Here is a 17,687-nt window from a genome sequence, read left to right as displayed (position 1 = left end):
GGCCAGTAATTGTCTTCTTGGAAGAATTGCTGCCAAAAAGCCATAACTCAACTGTTCTTTAGTATGCATGAAAATTTAGGTGCAGAAAAATGGCATACAGATGCTATAGACTGATGAGTCTAATTTGAATGTGTAGAACAACCTAGATGTTACATTCCTTTTAAAATTAAATGCAAGTGTACCTGGAAGAATTGATGCTGTTTTGCAGGCAAAAGGGGGTCAAACCAAATATTGATTTCATTTGGATTTTTCTGTTCATTTGTTTTCCATTTTGTTAACTTATATTTCTTTTTTTTTCACGCCTGCCTATATATAAGGTTCTGCAGGTTTAAATGATTTGTTAAGTGATCAAGGGAGAATGACTAGACAGGTCTAAGCTAACAAGATGTGTTTAGTAACTCAAATAATTACTCTTTGTAAACAAAATAACATCTCAGAAAGCACAGCACATTAAATGTGTCCCTGCAGAGAACCACAGCAAATCCATCTTTTGTCAGCCAATTTCAAGAATGTAAGGCTTTCAAGTAAAAACTGACAAGTTAAGACTGAAAAGAAACCCCATGATTTTTTTCAGATCCTATGTAATTCAGTTTGGGTGAGTCTGTGCCAATAAAAACCTTAGATATTTGGTCTAGTATGACAGGGTTAAAGACTGATGTGGTCTTTTGGTATTGTAGCTTATTCATATTTGACGTTTTGTAAATGCTAAGTTGCTGTGTCGGATTAAAAAAAAAAAACAAGGTGTTTCCACTCACACTGTTGTTGCACTCTGTTTGGTTTTTTTTTTTTGTTTCACATCATTATGTATAGCCAGCTCTAGCCATTGTGTGTATAAAAATTCCTGGAGATTAGCAGTATCTGAAATACCCATTTAGAACCAACATTCAAAGAGACACTTTTTAATATACTAATCAGCCATGAAATTAAAACCACCTGCCTAAAGTCCTGCAAGTTTTAAGGATTGATTGTTTGTCCAGCACATATCAAGGCCAAGTCAATGAGGGCCCTTGGCTAATTTTCTTACAACACACAATATATGGATGGACCGACAGACGGAGGGGCCGACGGACGGACGGATGGATACATTTTTAAATACCAGGACAGTGTCTTTGGTACACTGCCCATCCAAAAAAGTCACACACTCTAATATTTTGTTGGACTGCCTTTATCTTTGATAATGGCACACATTCACTGTGGCATCATTTCGATAAGCTTTTGCAATGTCACAACATTTATTCCAGTCCAGAGTTGCAGAAATGTTTCACCAAGATCTTGTATTGATGATGGGAGAGTCGGACCGCTGTGCAAAGTGTTCTCCAGCACATCTTGAAGATTCTCAATAGGGTTAAGGTCTGGACTCTGTAGTAGCCAATGAATGTGTTAAAATTATGTCTAAAAAAAAAATCCATTTATGGAATAACAAAGTCAGTATATTTAGTATATTCAGGTAGTCAGCTGAACTTGTTCTTTGGGCACATAACGTTGCTAAACATAGACCTGATTAACTGCATCAACCCCAGATCTGAGCACTGACCCCACAAGCTTATACGGTAGGCACTAGGCATGATGGGTGCATCGATTAATCCGCCTTTCTTTTTGTTCCATGATGTGCTCATCAAAGTACATCAGGACTCATTAGACCACACGACTTTCTTCCATTGTTTTAGAGTCCAATCTTTTTGCTCCCTAGCAAATTGAAGCCTTTTTTTTTTCAGATAAGCCTCACTGATTAGTGGTTTTCTTAAGGCAACACATCTGTTTAGTCCCTTGAGGTCCCTTCGGATTGTGCATGTGGAAATGCACTTACTGTCACTATTAAACATAGTCGTGAGTTCAACTGTTGTTTTTTTTACAATTTGATTTCACCAAGCGTTTAAGTGATCACTGAACACGATCATTCAAGATTTCTTCCAACTACATTTATTCCTCGAAGATGATGGTTACCCACTGTCCTTTCAGTTTTGAATAATGTGTTAGATAGTTCTTAACCCAATTTTAGTAATTTCAGCAATCTCCATATATGTTTTCTTTGTTTGTTTCTTGACGTTTCTGCAAACACATGCAATGCTTTCAAGCAAAGTTTTTTGGACAAGGTTTTGTCTGTTAGGCAAACTATTACACAAATCCCTGCTGTTGCCATCTCTACTCATGTAGCGCATTGTGTGCTAGAGAACTTTGATGGACCTCAAAAAAGCTGTTCATGAGTTGAAGCCAACCACCTGCCGTCTAGACGCTGTTCCTGCCAGGATTTTGAAGGAGGCTGTTGACATCATAGGTCCCATCGTTGTCTCCTTCATAAACAGCTGTTTTAGCATGGGTACTGTTCCCGCTGCTCTTAAACATGCTGTTGTTAGACCGCGACTCAAGAAACCCAATCTTGATCCCTCCGCACTATCCAACTTCCGCCCTATATCTAAGCTGTCATTTCTGTCGAAGTTGATGCAGAAGCTTGTTTTCAACCAGCTTCAGTCTCACCTTCAACTGCATGACATTGGTGATACATTCCAGTCTGGCTTTAGGTCGAGACATAGCACTGAATCAGCGTTATTGAGGTTCCACAATGACATTCTTGGAGCCCTGGATGGAAAAAGCTCTGTGGTTCTGGTGTTACTGGACCTGACCGCTGCATTTGACACCGTGGATCATGCCATCCTCATCTCTCATCTTCAGCATGTTGTTGGTCTGCAGGGTGTGGTGCTTAGTTGGTTTTCATCATACATCACTAACAGAACTTTCTCAGTTGTGCTAAATGATCATTCTTCATCGGTTGCTCCTCTGTCATCTGGTGTGCCTCAGGGATCTATTCTTGGTCCCATTCTGTTTTCCCTCTATATGCTGCCACTTGGTCAACTCATTTCCAAACACGAAGTTCAATTTCATTTCTATGCTGACAACCTCCAGATTTATCTTCCTGTGATTCTGAGTGATAATTCTGCATTGGACCCTCTTCATAACTGCCTTCAGGATGTTAAACAATGGCTTTCCCAGAACTTCCTTCATCTGAACGAAGCAAAAACTAAATATATCCTGTTTAGCCCAGACTCACCCAGCAGTTCTCAGTGTTTTGGTCCTCTAACACCTCAGTTTGCGCCTACCATGCGCAACCTGGGTGTTATTTTTGACCAAAGTATGTTATTTGAGAAACAGATCAGTGCAGTAGTGGAGGCGAGCTTTTACCAGCTAAGACTCCTCAGCAAGGTAAAACCATTTCTGTCCCAAGCTGACCTCGAAAAAGCTGTACATGCCTTCATCAGCTCGAGGATTGACTACTGCGACGCTCTCTACATTGTACTTAATCATTCTCTTCTCAGTCGGCTCCAAATTGTGCAAAACACGGCAGCACGTCTTCTCACCAACAACTCAAAACGATCACACATCACCCCGGTCCTCCGCTCGCTCCACTGGCTTCCGGGTAGGGTGGAGAATAAGGTTTTGTTTTTCTTTTTTAAGGCCATCAATTGTCTTGCCCCGGCCTTCCTCACCGAATTAATAACAGTTTACCAACCAGCCAGAACTCTCCGTTCCTCTGGAGTTACCTCTCTGGTCATTCCTCAAATTCCGATATAAAAAGTTTAGTGGTCAGTCATTTTCCGTCCAGGGACCAAAGCTGTGGAACGCACTCCCAGCTCACATCCGATCCATCACTGTGCTGAGTGTTTTTAAATCACAGTTGAAAACTTTTTTATTCATACAAGCTTTTAACACGTAGCCTTGCTTCACTGCTATTTTACTTATATTTTGTGTTCTTATATTTTTACATTTTTATATATAAAGCTATACAAATAAAGCTTGATTGATTGATTGATGCATGCCAATAATTTGACCCCTCTGATTGAGATTAACATCTTTTCCATGACCGCAGTATGTGTCTTCCGACATGGTTGTTTGAAAAATTAGAAGCTTTCCACTGCAACAGTTAGGGTTAAATAACTTGTTGCCAGCTGAAACATAATTATCCATGCAGTCATTATCCATTGGGGAGGCTCTTACCCATTTCCTTAGTTAAATCCAGGTGGTGACTTTTTTTTGAGACAAGCAGTGTATTTGCCATTTACAGCAACTTCAGTGTTTTTATAAAAATATATATATATAAAAAAAAAGGTTCCAATAAATACAATTAAAAATTTACAGGGAATATATACAATTTCAGTTTCTTAGATTTTTTTCTTAGGATTGACAACATTATGTACATTAGATCATCTTTTCCAGAGAAAGAGAGACCACTCATCATTTTTAAAAGGACATGTTGCTACTTGCCTGTTTTTCACCACTAGGTTTCCTGTAGGATAGAAGTAGTTCCACTGCACCCACCACCTCCTTGCGGATGGCATAGAGCAAAGCATCTCCAACATGCACACCGTGACACAGCAACAGCTCCATCACCTCCAGATTCTCGTTCTCAATGGCGATTAAAAGGGCGCTGCGTCCTAGTGGGTCCAGGCAGTTTACATTAATATTATAATAGATTTCAGCCTGTTCGAGGGCCATCTTTACACCTGCATAGTCCCCCTTCTCCACTGCACTTAGGTAGGCACGTTCTTCTGCTGACAGCTCAGCCTCGGCCCGCACAATCTGCAGTGGTATCCGGTCGCGGTATGGCGAAAAGCTCGCCTTCTTGTAGTACAGCTGCGCCATGGGGTTCATAAGAACTTAAGATCTCGGCAAGCTGCAGAAAAATGTAATAATCTGTTAGATTTAAGAAATGCATTATTAATTATCAACAAACTTTTTTTTTTGCAGTGTTTAGCAGTCTGTATTACAAACTGCACTACCCAAATATTTTGATTTCATACTGTCTTATGATCCACATATAATTTAATGCACAAACTAACATAAAGCTGGGCAGAAGTAAAATGGAAAATTGTATTAAAATTTTTTTAAACAAATAATTTGTCAATTAATTTTCACATTATACACACTTTCTATTTCAAAGATTTGCTATTAACTATACACATTTCAAACTAAAATGCAAACTGGAGAAACTTTAACTCTCCTGAATGCTACTCCTCCTCTACTGAAAATGTTCATGGATTGAACATAATTCCTGCCCATAAGGGCCCTTATTAGTGCTTTTTCCCTTTTTTAGACCACTGTGTGCGATCATCATTTGGCAGTCTGTATAGTTTGGTTATTCTCATATGGGCTTAGAATTACAAAAAGATTTAACTGGTGTTAGTATTGGTATTTCATGGAAGTGCTCATGTCATATGGGAATAAAGAACACAATGTCAAGTCTTAAGGAAAGCAAGTGTAGGAATTTTTAGTGCAATACAGGGGCATTGATGTCAAGAACTATCTTTGAAGAAGTACCAGCTGTCTGGATCTGCAGTGATATTGATTGCATCAATTCCCCAGTTTAATTTGTTCTGCATTCCTCAGAGTTTGATAACTATCCTGGTGGCTGAAATAATAAGAATGCTTAATGTTTGACAGTTCTGTTCTGTGTTTGATCATGATAAACACGCTAAGCCCACTCTTTTTCCCCCATTAAACGTACAGAACTATGATAGGTATTACTGGCAGATGATCTGGTATTGATCCATAGTGTTTGTTGATTGCAATAGGATTCAGCTCATAATGACAAAGCTTCATCTATATTTATGATACATGGCTGTTTTAAATATTTGATTATAGAGGGGCGCATAGTAAAATCCGTTACCAATCATATGCTCTTTTTGATGCTTGGTTGGCAGGAATTACAAATATACAGAAGCAACTTTTCCATTGTCCATATTTATTGTGTATTATTATTGTAAGGAGTAATTAAAATATTTGTGTACAGCTGCCTTGTGTCAATGGCCATTATTAAACTTGTTCTACAAATGCTGTACAATTGAATTGAATATATAGATCTAGAATATTTAGATTCAGTTTTATTCATATAGCACTTTTTACAGTAAACAATGTCATAAAGCAATTTTGTAGAAATCAACGTATAGATTTAAACTGATCCTTGATGAGCAAGCCAGAGGCAATGAATAGAGCAATTATGAACTGTACTTATATAACTGTATATTTTAGAAGCAAACAGTGTTAAGTGGTGTTATCAACTGTTCATTCAGAACATTCAGAAGACTGTTCTCATACAGGTATTTCCCCAGCATAGTTTAAGCTATTAAATTCATTTGAGGCCACCTTAATGAAACACTTGAACAACACTGTTTGAATGCATGATCATGACAAAGAAAAATGTGCTGCCACTGAGTCATCAGTTGCAACAATATGTTTTTAGCAGCTGTATAATGAAATAATATAATTCGTTAGCAGAAAGTTTTTCTTGCTGTATGTTGTTTTCATATAGCTGCTGTCTATTTAATATTTATTTGAATGGGGAATGCATTAGAAACATATTACATGTTATTTAATATTTCATATCATATTTCATGTTATTAAATATTAAATGTTACGTTTATCTAATTGTTTAGCCCAAGATACTACATCGTTGCCGGACACTTTGAACCGCCCCTATACTCACATAAAATACCGTTGCACACAACCTACTACATAAAAGAAAACTAAAACCCTTATACACACATATTTAGACCACATAGCTACACAAACAAAAAACACCTCGTCTGCCAGACACAACCAACCATCTACACACTCAACTCTCCCCACACACATAAATGCCCATGCAACCCCCCCCAAACACACATAAACACCAATAAAAACACCCCCCACACACATGTAAACCTATACAACCAATTGCCATACAACCGATCACCTACACATACAAGCATCCCTTACTATACACACAAACAACCACACAATCAGCTACACATTCTCTACACACACAATAGATGTGCACTAACCCCACACCTACCCTCCACAAACATACACACATATATTCATGCACAAAAATGCTTTTAAAAATAAGAGTTAATAATGAATCAGTAAACAAAATGCAAAGTAAAAGAACAGAAAATAAATCCAAATCAACATTATATTTTGTGTCAATATTTTGTGTGACCACCCTTTGGATTCAGTTCTTATACTTGCACACTATGTTCAGTTGCACAAAGTCAGGGATTTTGTAGATCAGGTTGTAGGTTTGTAGATTGAGTCAGATGTTTTATTAACCAATTAACTGAAAGAGAAACAGCTATGTAGGAGGCTTAAAACTGGATGAGGAACCAACAAACTCATTAATAAAGTAAGGTTGTGGAAGACATTTTAATGTCACAGGTCATACACTATGGCAAGATTAAACACAAAAACAAAACACAAGCAGGTTGTAATGCATCAGCAAGGTCTCTCCCAGGCAAAGCTTTCAAAACAGACTGGAGTTTCATAGTGGGCTGTTCAAGCTACTTTGAAGAACAAGTGAGGACTGTAGAAGTAAAGGAAACTTAATGCAGCATGTGAAAGACACATCATGCTTACATCTCTTCGACATCAGAAGGATGTCCATTAGATCAAAACTGTCAGAAACCAGTGGGACCCAGGTACACCATATACTGTTGGGAGAAGTCTAGCCAGAAGTGGTCTTCATGGAAGAATTACTGGTAAAATGCCATACCTCTGATATGAAAACAAGTCTAAGCGACTCATCAATGAATGAAAACATGAACTGGGGTGCAGAAAAATGGAAGCAGGTGTTCTGTAGTTAAACATTTTAATTAAAAGATTTTTAAAAACAAGTTGTTTGCCAAAGGGCTGGAGAGAGGTAAAATAATGAATGTCTGCAGCCAACAGTGAAGCATGGTGGAGGTTCCTCTTTGCCAGTTTGGGGCTGCATTTCTGCAAATGGAATTGATGAGGTTGTCCAGATTAATGGTGTCCTCATTGCTGAGAAATACAGGCAGATATATAGCCATCATGCAGTATCATCAGGGAGGCATCTGATTGGCTGCAAATTTAATTTGGCACAAAGACAACAACCCCAAGCATACAGCCAATGTCATTTAGAGCTATCCTCAGCATTAAAAAGGGAAAAAGGAGTCACGCTACATATTGATATGATTTTAATTTCTTATTTGTCAATGTACTTTTTATTTTGTTAATTGGTTTTGTTAACTGAAAGAGATTGGAGATTGTAAAGTATTGGCAGGGGATTGTGTAGCTAAACAGCTTTGGATGGTGTTTGGGGGTAAAGAAAAAAAAAGGAGGGTGAAAACTGAAGGAGGAAGACTGTAGAGTGAGATTCAGGGAAGAGATTAGACAGGGGCTTGGTTGTGGTGAAGAGGTGGACACTAAGGAAGGAGAGTGTGTTGATAAGGTGGAGGGAGTGATTGGATCAGCTGATAAATGAAGAAAATGAGAAGAAAAGGGTGGATGATGTGGGGATGGTAAAGCAGGAAGTTGAGGAAATATAAGTATCTGGGGTCAACAGTGCAATGTAATGGAGAGTGTGTTAGAGAAGTGAAGAAAAGAGTGCAGGCAGGGTGAAGTAAATGGAGAACAGTGGCAGGAGTGATTTGTGATAGTAGGGTATCTGCAAGAGTGAAAGGGAAAGTTTATAGGACAGTGGTGAGACCTGCGATGTTGTATGGTTTAGAGACGAGAAGGAGAAGGAGGTAGAAGAGTTGAAGATGCTGAGATTTTCAGGATTAAAAATGAATTTATTAGAGGGACTGCGCATGAAGAATAACAAAATTAACAGGGAATAAAAGCACACCATCAATAGGTATTAATGATTTAATGAACATTTTCAATAATAAAATCATATAAAAAAAAAAAACATCAGCCAAAAAAAAAAATCCAGATTATTATAAATCCAAACAATTTTATAAATAACCCTGTAGATGGCACTATAATTATATTATATTACAATCAATCACAAAGTTTTACTCCTATTTAAGAGAATGACAATTTAATTTATTTCCTCATCAAAATCATCAACTTGTATTCTAGATAGTACTCTTGCCTACTAGGTTTTTTTTTTTTTTTTCAAACAGATAATTCCATAAGTAGTTAAACCTGTTCTAAAATTAATAAACTCTTCCATTATCACTGGTTGTGTACCTAAATCTTTCAGCTGACCAACTATAGGTCAATATCAAACCTCCCTTTTATCTCCAAGATTCTAGAAAAGTTTGTAGCACAGCAGTTACACTCACACCTACTTAGGAATAAAATTTTTGAAATGAAAAAAGTTAAGATTTATGCCTCATTATAGCACAGAGACAGCGCTGGTTAAAGTGGTAAATGACCTGGTTTTGACCTCTGATCAGGGTTGTGTCTCCTTACTTGTTTTGCTTGACCTGAGTGCAGCTTTTGACATCATTGATCATACTATTCTCCTTGCGAGACAAGATAATGTTTGAATAAAGGGAACAGCTCTCTCCTGTCTTAGGTCTTATTTGACTGATCGCTATTGGTTTGTTGATGTAAAGTTTTGGTGTTCCACAAGGATCTGTCTTAGGCCCACCGCTTTTCTTTTTATATATGCTGTCTCTGGGTGAAATTATACATAAACATGGTATTAGCTTCCATTGGTATGCTGATAATACACAATATGTATCAAAGCCACATGAGAGAGATCACCTTAACAATGTTGAAGAATTTGTAAAGGACATTAGATAGTGGATGCTTGATAACCTCCGTTTGCTCAACTCGGATAAGATAGAAGTACTTTTACTGGGACCACATGCAGCTAGAAGTAAACTTCCTGATTATGTGGCATCTCTTGGTGGTCTTTCTGCCTAAGTGTGTACAGCAGTCAAAGACCTTGGTGTGATTATTGACTCTAGTCTTTCCTTTGAGGCTCATGTGAATAACATTACCAGGATCGCCTTCTTTCACTTTAGAAATATTGCGAAAATTAGAAATATGATGTTGTTACAAGATTCAGAAAAACTAGTTCATGCTTTTGTTACATCTAGATTTGCTTTACTTGGGAGTTCAAGTAAGTGCATAAATGAGCTTTAGTTAGTTCAGAATGCATCAGCAAGAGTCCTTACTAGATCCAGAAAATATGGCCACATCACCCCTGTTTTAATCAGTCTACACTGGCTTCCAATTTAATCAAGAATTGATTATAAAATACTACTACTAAAGTATAAAGGTCTCGTGCCACAATATCTGAGTGAACTTCTGTACCCTTATGATCCCTGATGCCTACTTAGATCAAAAGGTGCAGGCTATTTGTTGGTAGCTTAAATAATGCTACCATAAAGAGGGCAGATCTTTCTCTTATAAAGCCCCACAGTTATGTTAACAGCCTTCCAATTAGGGTTCAGGATCAGACACAGTCTCAATGTTCAAGTCGAGGCTGAAAACATATTTATTTAGTCAAGTCTTTGATCGGCAGATTTTTCTTAGGTAAAGAAGCAGATCTGGAGGGATCATGGATATAGAGTGTTCGGTGAACTGGGATATTTGTATGCTGTTGTCCCCTCACTCACGCGTTTACTCAGGTTTGTTGATGGTGGTGTGGTGGGCCGTTTCTTATCCCAGAGATCCCTCATGTCTGTGAAATATTCTCTCCTTTTTAGTCATGCTGCCATAGCGAGTCTTGCTGGAGTCCCAACTGCACAGTGTCCTTAACTTTTATACAACAATAAGTATACATAATAATCCATCTTTCTTAGTCGAGTTACACGTGCTCCCGAGGTACCAGTGACCAGTGTTCCTACCCCTCTACTTTGTTCAGATCTGCCCGCTTCTTTACGACCTGCCTCTGGATGGTGTTCTCTTAGATTGGACTTTGTGCAGCTGGGGATGGTTTCACAACTGCTAAAGAATACACAACAGTAGCATTAGCCGCTAACCATGAAGTGGCTAGGGTTAGGGTTACAAGCAATTGTAACCCTAACCAAACTGAAATTGAACCGAACCATGACTTAAAAACCGAAGTACGTACCGAAATGTATATAAAAACACAAATACCCACTCACCCACACATACTGTACCTCCATTTACAATCACAGCTATACCCCCCAACCCAACCCACACGCAAAAGAAATTATCCCACACATAAACAGTACACTCTCACATACTGATACAAGTACAGTCTCACACAACATCTAGACTTGCAGTTAAATATTGCTGTCAAAATCTGAAAGCAGCCTTACAATGTTTGTTGAATGCAGAGTAAGGTTCAGTGAGCCTGAACCATATCCTTAACATGATGGATGGTAATGTTTTTTTCCGCACTAGCATTAAAGTATGTGTTGATTATTTTTTGCTTGGCCAGTGATCTGGTGAATGCAGATGAATGTACTGCAGTCTGTTGGCAGCTGCAGGAGAAACAAGCCAATCTTAATGCTGCATGCTTGCTGTAACTGCATGCTTCCATATTATGCATGAATATGGATTGTGATATTACTATGACAAATGTTTTATTTTGCATGTGTTATATAAATATAAATATAAAATCTTAATAATAATAATGAGTTGCATGTTTGTAGGTTTTACCTTTATCTGTGTTGATTTGTCACAATCTGAACACACCATGAATATCTATAAAAGGGATAGCTATGGATTCAGAATTTTCTTCTAACAGAAATTTATTAAAAAAAAATTTAAGCCAATATAAAACAGTAAACAACATGCAGTGCAGGGAAGGGTTTAATGTCACTGATTTAGTGTACTGTACTTGTGAAGATATCCAGGTAACCAGGACCAGTACCATTAAGAGCAGGATATGAATGCCTGAAATATGTGTGGGTCGCACAATGCCGTGTTTCAGCTAGAGGAATTACTCATTTGCAGGAAACAAACAGCAAAGCCCTCAGTGGACCAAACAAGCCTTTGCCTGTGGCCAAAAATGGTAGTTAAAAAACATTACTTTGTGAGGGAAGAGAAAAAGAAGCATAGTGTTTGTTTTTTGTGTGATATAGAAATAAAAAAATGGGATAGAGTGAGAGAGAGAAAGAGAGAGAGAGAGAGAAAGAAAAGAGAGAGAGAGAGAGAGAGAGAGAGAGAGAGAGAGAGAGAGAGAGAGAGAGAGAGAGAGAGAGAGAGAACAGTAGACATAGATAAACAACAATGCACAGACAGCAAAACTGGGGGAGTGACACAAATGAAGAGATAGGGGCAGAGAGAGAACAAGTGAGGAATTTTTCAAAAATTGAGAGAGGGGGGAATGGGTGGCTAATACACAAAAAAGAGAGAGAAGGCATGAAAGAGAATTAAATCAATGAACCCCACCATCACCAACCACCCCTTCTAACCTATCACTGCCCACCTCCATAAACACCCATCCACCCTAATCCCACCTACCGCCACTACCTAACACTATAATATATTCGTTTTGCATATTTATATTTTAAAAAGACAAACACCTGTCTATGAAAAGAAGAAATGTGCTTTACTGTAGCATTCTTTAAGAAGAATAAGTATGTATATATATATATATATATATATATATATATATATATATATATATATATATATATATATATATATATATATATATATATATATATATATATATATAGGGATCGCGCCTATATATATATATATATATATATATATATATATATATATATGGGAAGAGGGATAGAGATGCAAGACTAGGCAAGTCCCTAAAATAAAACATCAACATAGGGCAAAATAAAACATACCTGGAGTTAATGCACTCACTTAATTGAGTCATTTGAAAACCACAAGAATATATAAATACTTTTTAGATCATCGTTCTTCAGGGTTCTATTTAGTTCTTTGCTTGGCAATTGCTCCTGGCTAATGTGATGGCATCATGAGGATGAGATTAATAATGCAAGGGCCCTGTGGACTGGTCTCATTTGCTACTCCAGTGTTGTTCTTCCACATAAATGTTAATGAAGCATCCTTTTATTTTAAATTTTTTATTTTTGGGGGGAGTGGTGGCTCCAGCGGTTAAGGCGCTGGGTTACTGATCGATAGGTCGGGGGTTCAAGCCCCGGTATCGCCAAGCTGCCACTCTTGGGCCCTTGAGCAAGGCCCCTAACCCTCTATGCTCCAGGGGACCCTTACGAGAAAAATAAATCAAGGACCGTGACGTCGGAGCGACGTGGGGCCGCCTTCCCGTGGGCTCACCACCTGCAGGAGGGACCGTAAGGGACCGGTGCTGAGAGGATTGGGCAGCAGTCGAAGGCGGGGGCCTTGACAGCGCGATCCCTGGACACAGAGAAGTGTCTGGGGAATCTGCTTAGACTGCTGCCCCCGCGACCCGAATTACGGATAAGCGGGAGAAGATGAAAAATTAAATAAAGGCCAACACCAAAATAATATTGTATATTGAGTTTACTGCCGATAAATGATGACAAGAATCTTTGCTGTGGAGTTCTGTTGAGCAGGCAGTATTTTTTTTTAAACAAAATCAACCTTTTGTACGAATCCAAATGTCTCTAGAGATGAAACTGATTAAACATTCATTAAACGATTTAGGTGAACCAATGACAAATATTTTTTTGTCACAGAAAAACATTACATGGTTATAAAATGTGTACAAAATACTATTTGACATCTTGGTAAAAATTTGATTAATCATAATTGCTAAGAAGAGTATAAATAGCAAAGATTTATTTGTTACACTTGCATATAAATAATTTATGCAGGGCATCTGACATATATTTAGTACCAGGAGTCATTTGGCTCTTCTTGTCCCTGAATATGCATTGGTTTAATATGCTTCAGTGTGCACAGTATAACTTGCTCTAACAAAATTAATTTTAGATTACTGGCTTTATTACTCTTCATTAATCATGAAAGTAGATTGAAAATCTTGGTTTAAGCTAAAGCTTAAATTACACGCTGTACATAAAGTTACATAAGGCATTCCTATTATTCTTCCTACTTTATTTGTAATGAACATTAAACTAAATTTTCTTGTTTGCAACTGTGAAGAATTGCATTTTCCAGCCAAAGAAACCAGAAGGACACATGGCACCCAGTATAAGATGCTAATTAGGTATGTAGGCAGTTGTTAACTAGTTCACCTGGCAGCAATTCTGATGTTCTTCCTTTATTTAATTTGTATTAACTTTATTTTTTAGTTGAATGTACACTTATTGTCCTCTTCAATAGGCACACATGTACATGTCTGTTAATTTTCCTCTGATCTCTCTCTTCAACAATTGCAAAATATCTGCTCACAGGCACAGAGATCACACTTTTTATCATTAACTTAAGCCTTTGTCCTACATCTGCAGGATTTTTCTAAACTGTTTAAAACATTTTTTGCATAGCTTAGTCATTCCAGTATTGCAGCGCAGTGGCATACAGCATGACAACAGATCTTACCTTACATTTCTCAATGGAGAGTTTATAGTAATAATACTATTACATAAATGACCAATTTGTCATTGGTGATATTTCACTAGTCTTTCATTAAAGTGTAAATATCAGTCTTTTCTTATCGTAAAATTTAATGTCCTATTGGACCAGAAGAGACTGAGCAGGCATGGTCACACTGTGTCTGTATTATGGACCTTACTTTTCAACCCCAAAGGCATTTTTCATTCTATACCATGTGACTCACAGTGGACATTTCAGACCAACGTAGGTAGAGGAACTAGTGAGAGTGCCATTGTGAAAGGAATAATTGAAATATGTACTTTCACCCAACATTAATGGTAATCAAAGCCAATTATCAAACCTGCTTTGTGTCAAATGTGTTGATTTTTGTGTCAATTGGTTAAATGTTTTTAAATTTTACTCCTTGGGGTTTTTCAATAATTGTAATTAAAAAGTGTTAAGGGATATATATATATATATATATATATATATATATATATATATATATATATATATATATATATATATATATATATTTATATATATATATATATATATATATATATATTTATATATATATATATATATATATATATATACTGTATATATAAACCCACCCACCACCAGAAACAAGGAACAAGGATTATATAATCACTGACACTGTGATTATTCTATCAATTCACCATTTTTGAAAACAGCACCTATAGCAAACATTTTGCTACACGCTGTCACTGATAAACTCATATTTACATTTTGGCAGATAGTTTAATGATGAAGATGCAGGGACATCAATTATGTTCATTAATTACTAAAGCCTGTGTAAAAGACATAAGCATCCTGGGTTAAATTATTATCTTTTCTTTAAGAAAATATTTTCTTTTTCTGCCAGCTTAATCAATTTTATTGCACTGAACTGTGTAAAAGTGATTCTTAAAAGCATTTTTTCTTCTGCACTGATGCACCACACATCCATGTTTGGGCAATATTCATTGATTAAATTCATTGTAAATTGACAGAAGATGCCTAGTCTGTTCCATGTCCTTCCACACATTTGGGGCATCAGGCTTTCTGGTCTTTAGCATTTGCTGCCTTTCACATTAATTTTACATTCTTAATCACCAGCTGATGGTCACTGATGAGTGCAGTGCCTAATTGTATTTGTGTCCTTTAAAAAGGTTACTGGAGTGAGAGAGGTCACCCATCCTTAAAGGCCCTGAGTATAATAGTCTGAATTGGAGCACTAACACATCCAGCATACACAGCTGTTGCTTGGCTTGGATATGAGAATGTTGCAATGCTGCCAGAGCTAAAATTGGACCAGGTATAACATCAGTGCTTTTTTTCTTGATGTAACAAATTGCCAGTCCCTTTTGCTATATTTTTTGCTCTTGTATATAAATATCTTTTTTAACCCAATTAGTTTTGCCATAGTGCAAGTCACTTGATATGTTGGTGGCGCTGATGCTATAAGTTGATCCATAAAATAAAATATTCACTGAAAGCAAGAATAACTGATCGACATTTACATACTGCAGGTAAAAATGCAAATTAGTTTTAGGCTGAAACAACACATTCCACATTATATCTGATAAGGTTGTGAATGTAAACTTACCCAAAGAGCTTTACATGATTCACCTCTTTGGATTTTCAGTGCAGTTTTTAAGAAGATCAGATTGGATTTCCAGTTTGGTTTGTTCGATCCAAAAGCAAAACATGTGGTGTGAGTGGGTTCAAGCCCACCTCAGGGAATCCATCAGAGACTCCATCAAGGTAGGAGTACTTCTACTTAAAGCTCTTCATATTTATCCCTGCAAATGAGGGAAGCACTGTGTGATGGCCAGCAACAGAAAGCCCTCCATTCACCCCCACACCTCTCCACCACAGTCGAGCAAATAAGGAAAACACAGTCAAAAAAGCATAAGGATGCAAAAAATCCACCATGAATGATTTGAGTTAAAGGAAAGAAAAATCCTTCTTCATATGGATAGTTATTTAGAGCTGCTCTTGCCATTTTCTTTTATTCCATGTTCTCCCATTTTAGCGCCACCGTATTTGGTGTGCACTTGCCTTGGTTGTCATGGTTGCCAGATGGAGTGTGTTCTCCATTGCGTTACCTCTGTCTCCCTCTTTCTCTCTGTCCCTCTGTTTCTTTTTCCTTCTCTCATGCTGTCCCTTCTGGTTGTTCACTTATTTCTCGCGTTTTCTTTCCTCAGCTTGATCCCCTCCTCCTACTCTCTTTCCCTTTCCTGTTCTGTCTCTCTGTCTGACTCCCCTCCCTCTCTGCAGCATCCCTCAGTACCCCCCCTCTCTGTCCTCCTACCTCCCTTCTCCACGTTCAGTTGCTTTTGCTCATCTTGTCAGCATGCCTTCTCCCGTTTTCTTTAAAGCCTTTTTCTGAATGTGACAGCAGCTGGTCAGCATCTCTGCTGGGGTGCTACCAGCATTAAACATGCTCAGTAGAAGCAGTCTCCTCAAATTCAACCACTAATTCTCTGACTGACACATTTTTATTGTGTTGTAAACAGAGCACAGTCATTATTACGGTGGTATTTGTATTTCTTATGGGTGAAGATGTATGTAGATTTCTTCCCTCTTTGTTTCCTCTTAGTGGGAATGAGAATTTGCTACTTATCAAGTCAGCTCTCTGAAAAAGACAGATGTTGCATTCATTTGTTCCTATAGCCATCCTGCCGCAGTCTGAATCAGAGAGCAACACGTTTGTGCGGTTGTGTTGTGTTTCTGCTGCTGTCACACTTGCAAACAGAACAGCAGTCCTGGGATACGCCCACCTTTAAAACACACACACACACACACACACACACGCGCACACAGATGATTAGATGTCAGATGATAACACTTCCCTCCAGACACAATAGCAGCCAGAAGTGTCAATGTAGATTCTCCCTGCTGCATTTTTTAAGTTTGATGCATTTTCTGTTACAACCTAAAGCTTTAACATGTTCAGAAGTTTGTGGACTTAAAATCTTAACTGTGGTATAAATGAGATAAAAAAAATATGGCACTATATAATTAGTCAAATACTGCAAATGTAAACCCTCTGCAAACAAATAAAAGCAAATGCAATAAATCCTATGCAATTTCCCCTGGTAAAGAATGACATTAATAATCCTCAGTTGGTGTTTAATTCAATTCATTTAAATTTTATTTGTATGCCACTTTTTACAACAGATGAGAAACCGTCTCAAGCTGCACAGAGTGGCCTCCGGTCGAAGAGAACACTATCCAGAGGCAGGCCTGGACGAAGTGGGAAGATCCACGGAGGAAAGAGAGGCAGGAACAGTGGTCACTGAATCTCAGGAGCAAGTTTAACTCGACCGAGAGAGAGAGAGAGAGAGAGAGAGAGAGAGAGAGAGAGAGAGAGAGAGAGAGAGAGAGAGAGAGAGAGAGAGAGAGAGAGAAAAGAGGGTGACAGAAAGAGAAGGATATGGATTAATATGTGTCCTTATTGTTGTATAAAACAACACTGTGCAGTTGGGGACACTGGCAAGACTCGCTATGGCAGC

General features: G+C 37.8%; 1 protein-coding gene across 1 annotated transcript in view; it reads right to left on the bottom strand.

Annotated features, from left to right (window-relative positions):
* The window catches only part of trpc5b (transient receptor potential cation channel, subfamily C, member 5b), a 49,049-nt gene extending 32,164 nt beyond the window's left edge, over window positions 1–16,885 (bottom strand). The window contains exons 1-2 of the mRNA XM_083565052.1: window positions 15,776–16,885; window positions 4,258–4,666 (exon numbers count right to left, since the gene is read on the bottom strand). Of these exons, the coding sequence (XP_083421178.1) occupies window positions 4,258–4,644 (387 nt within the window). The 5' untranslated portion in view covers window positions 4,645–4,666; window positions 15,776–16,885. The remainder of the gene's footprint in view (window positions 1–4,257; window positions 4,667–15,775) is intronic.
* Between the last annotated feature and the right edge of the window lie 802 nt (window positions 16,886–17,687).

The sequence above is a fragment of the Silurus aristotelis genome (assembly GCF_946808225.1).
Source record: "Silurus aristotelis genome assembly, chromosome: 16".
Taxonomy (NCBI): domain Eukaryota; kingdom Metazoa; phylum Chordata; class Actinopteri; order Siluriformes; family Siluridae; genus Silurus; species Silurus aristotelis.
This window is presented reverse-complemented; position numbering and strand designations above follow the sequence as displayed.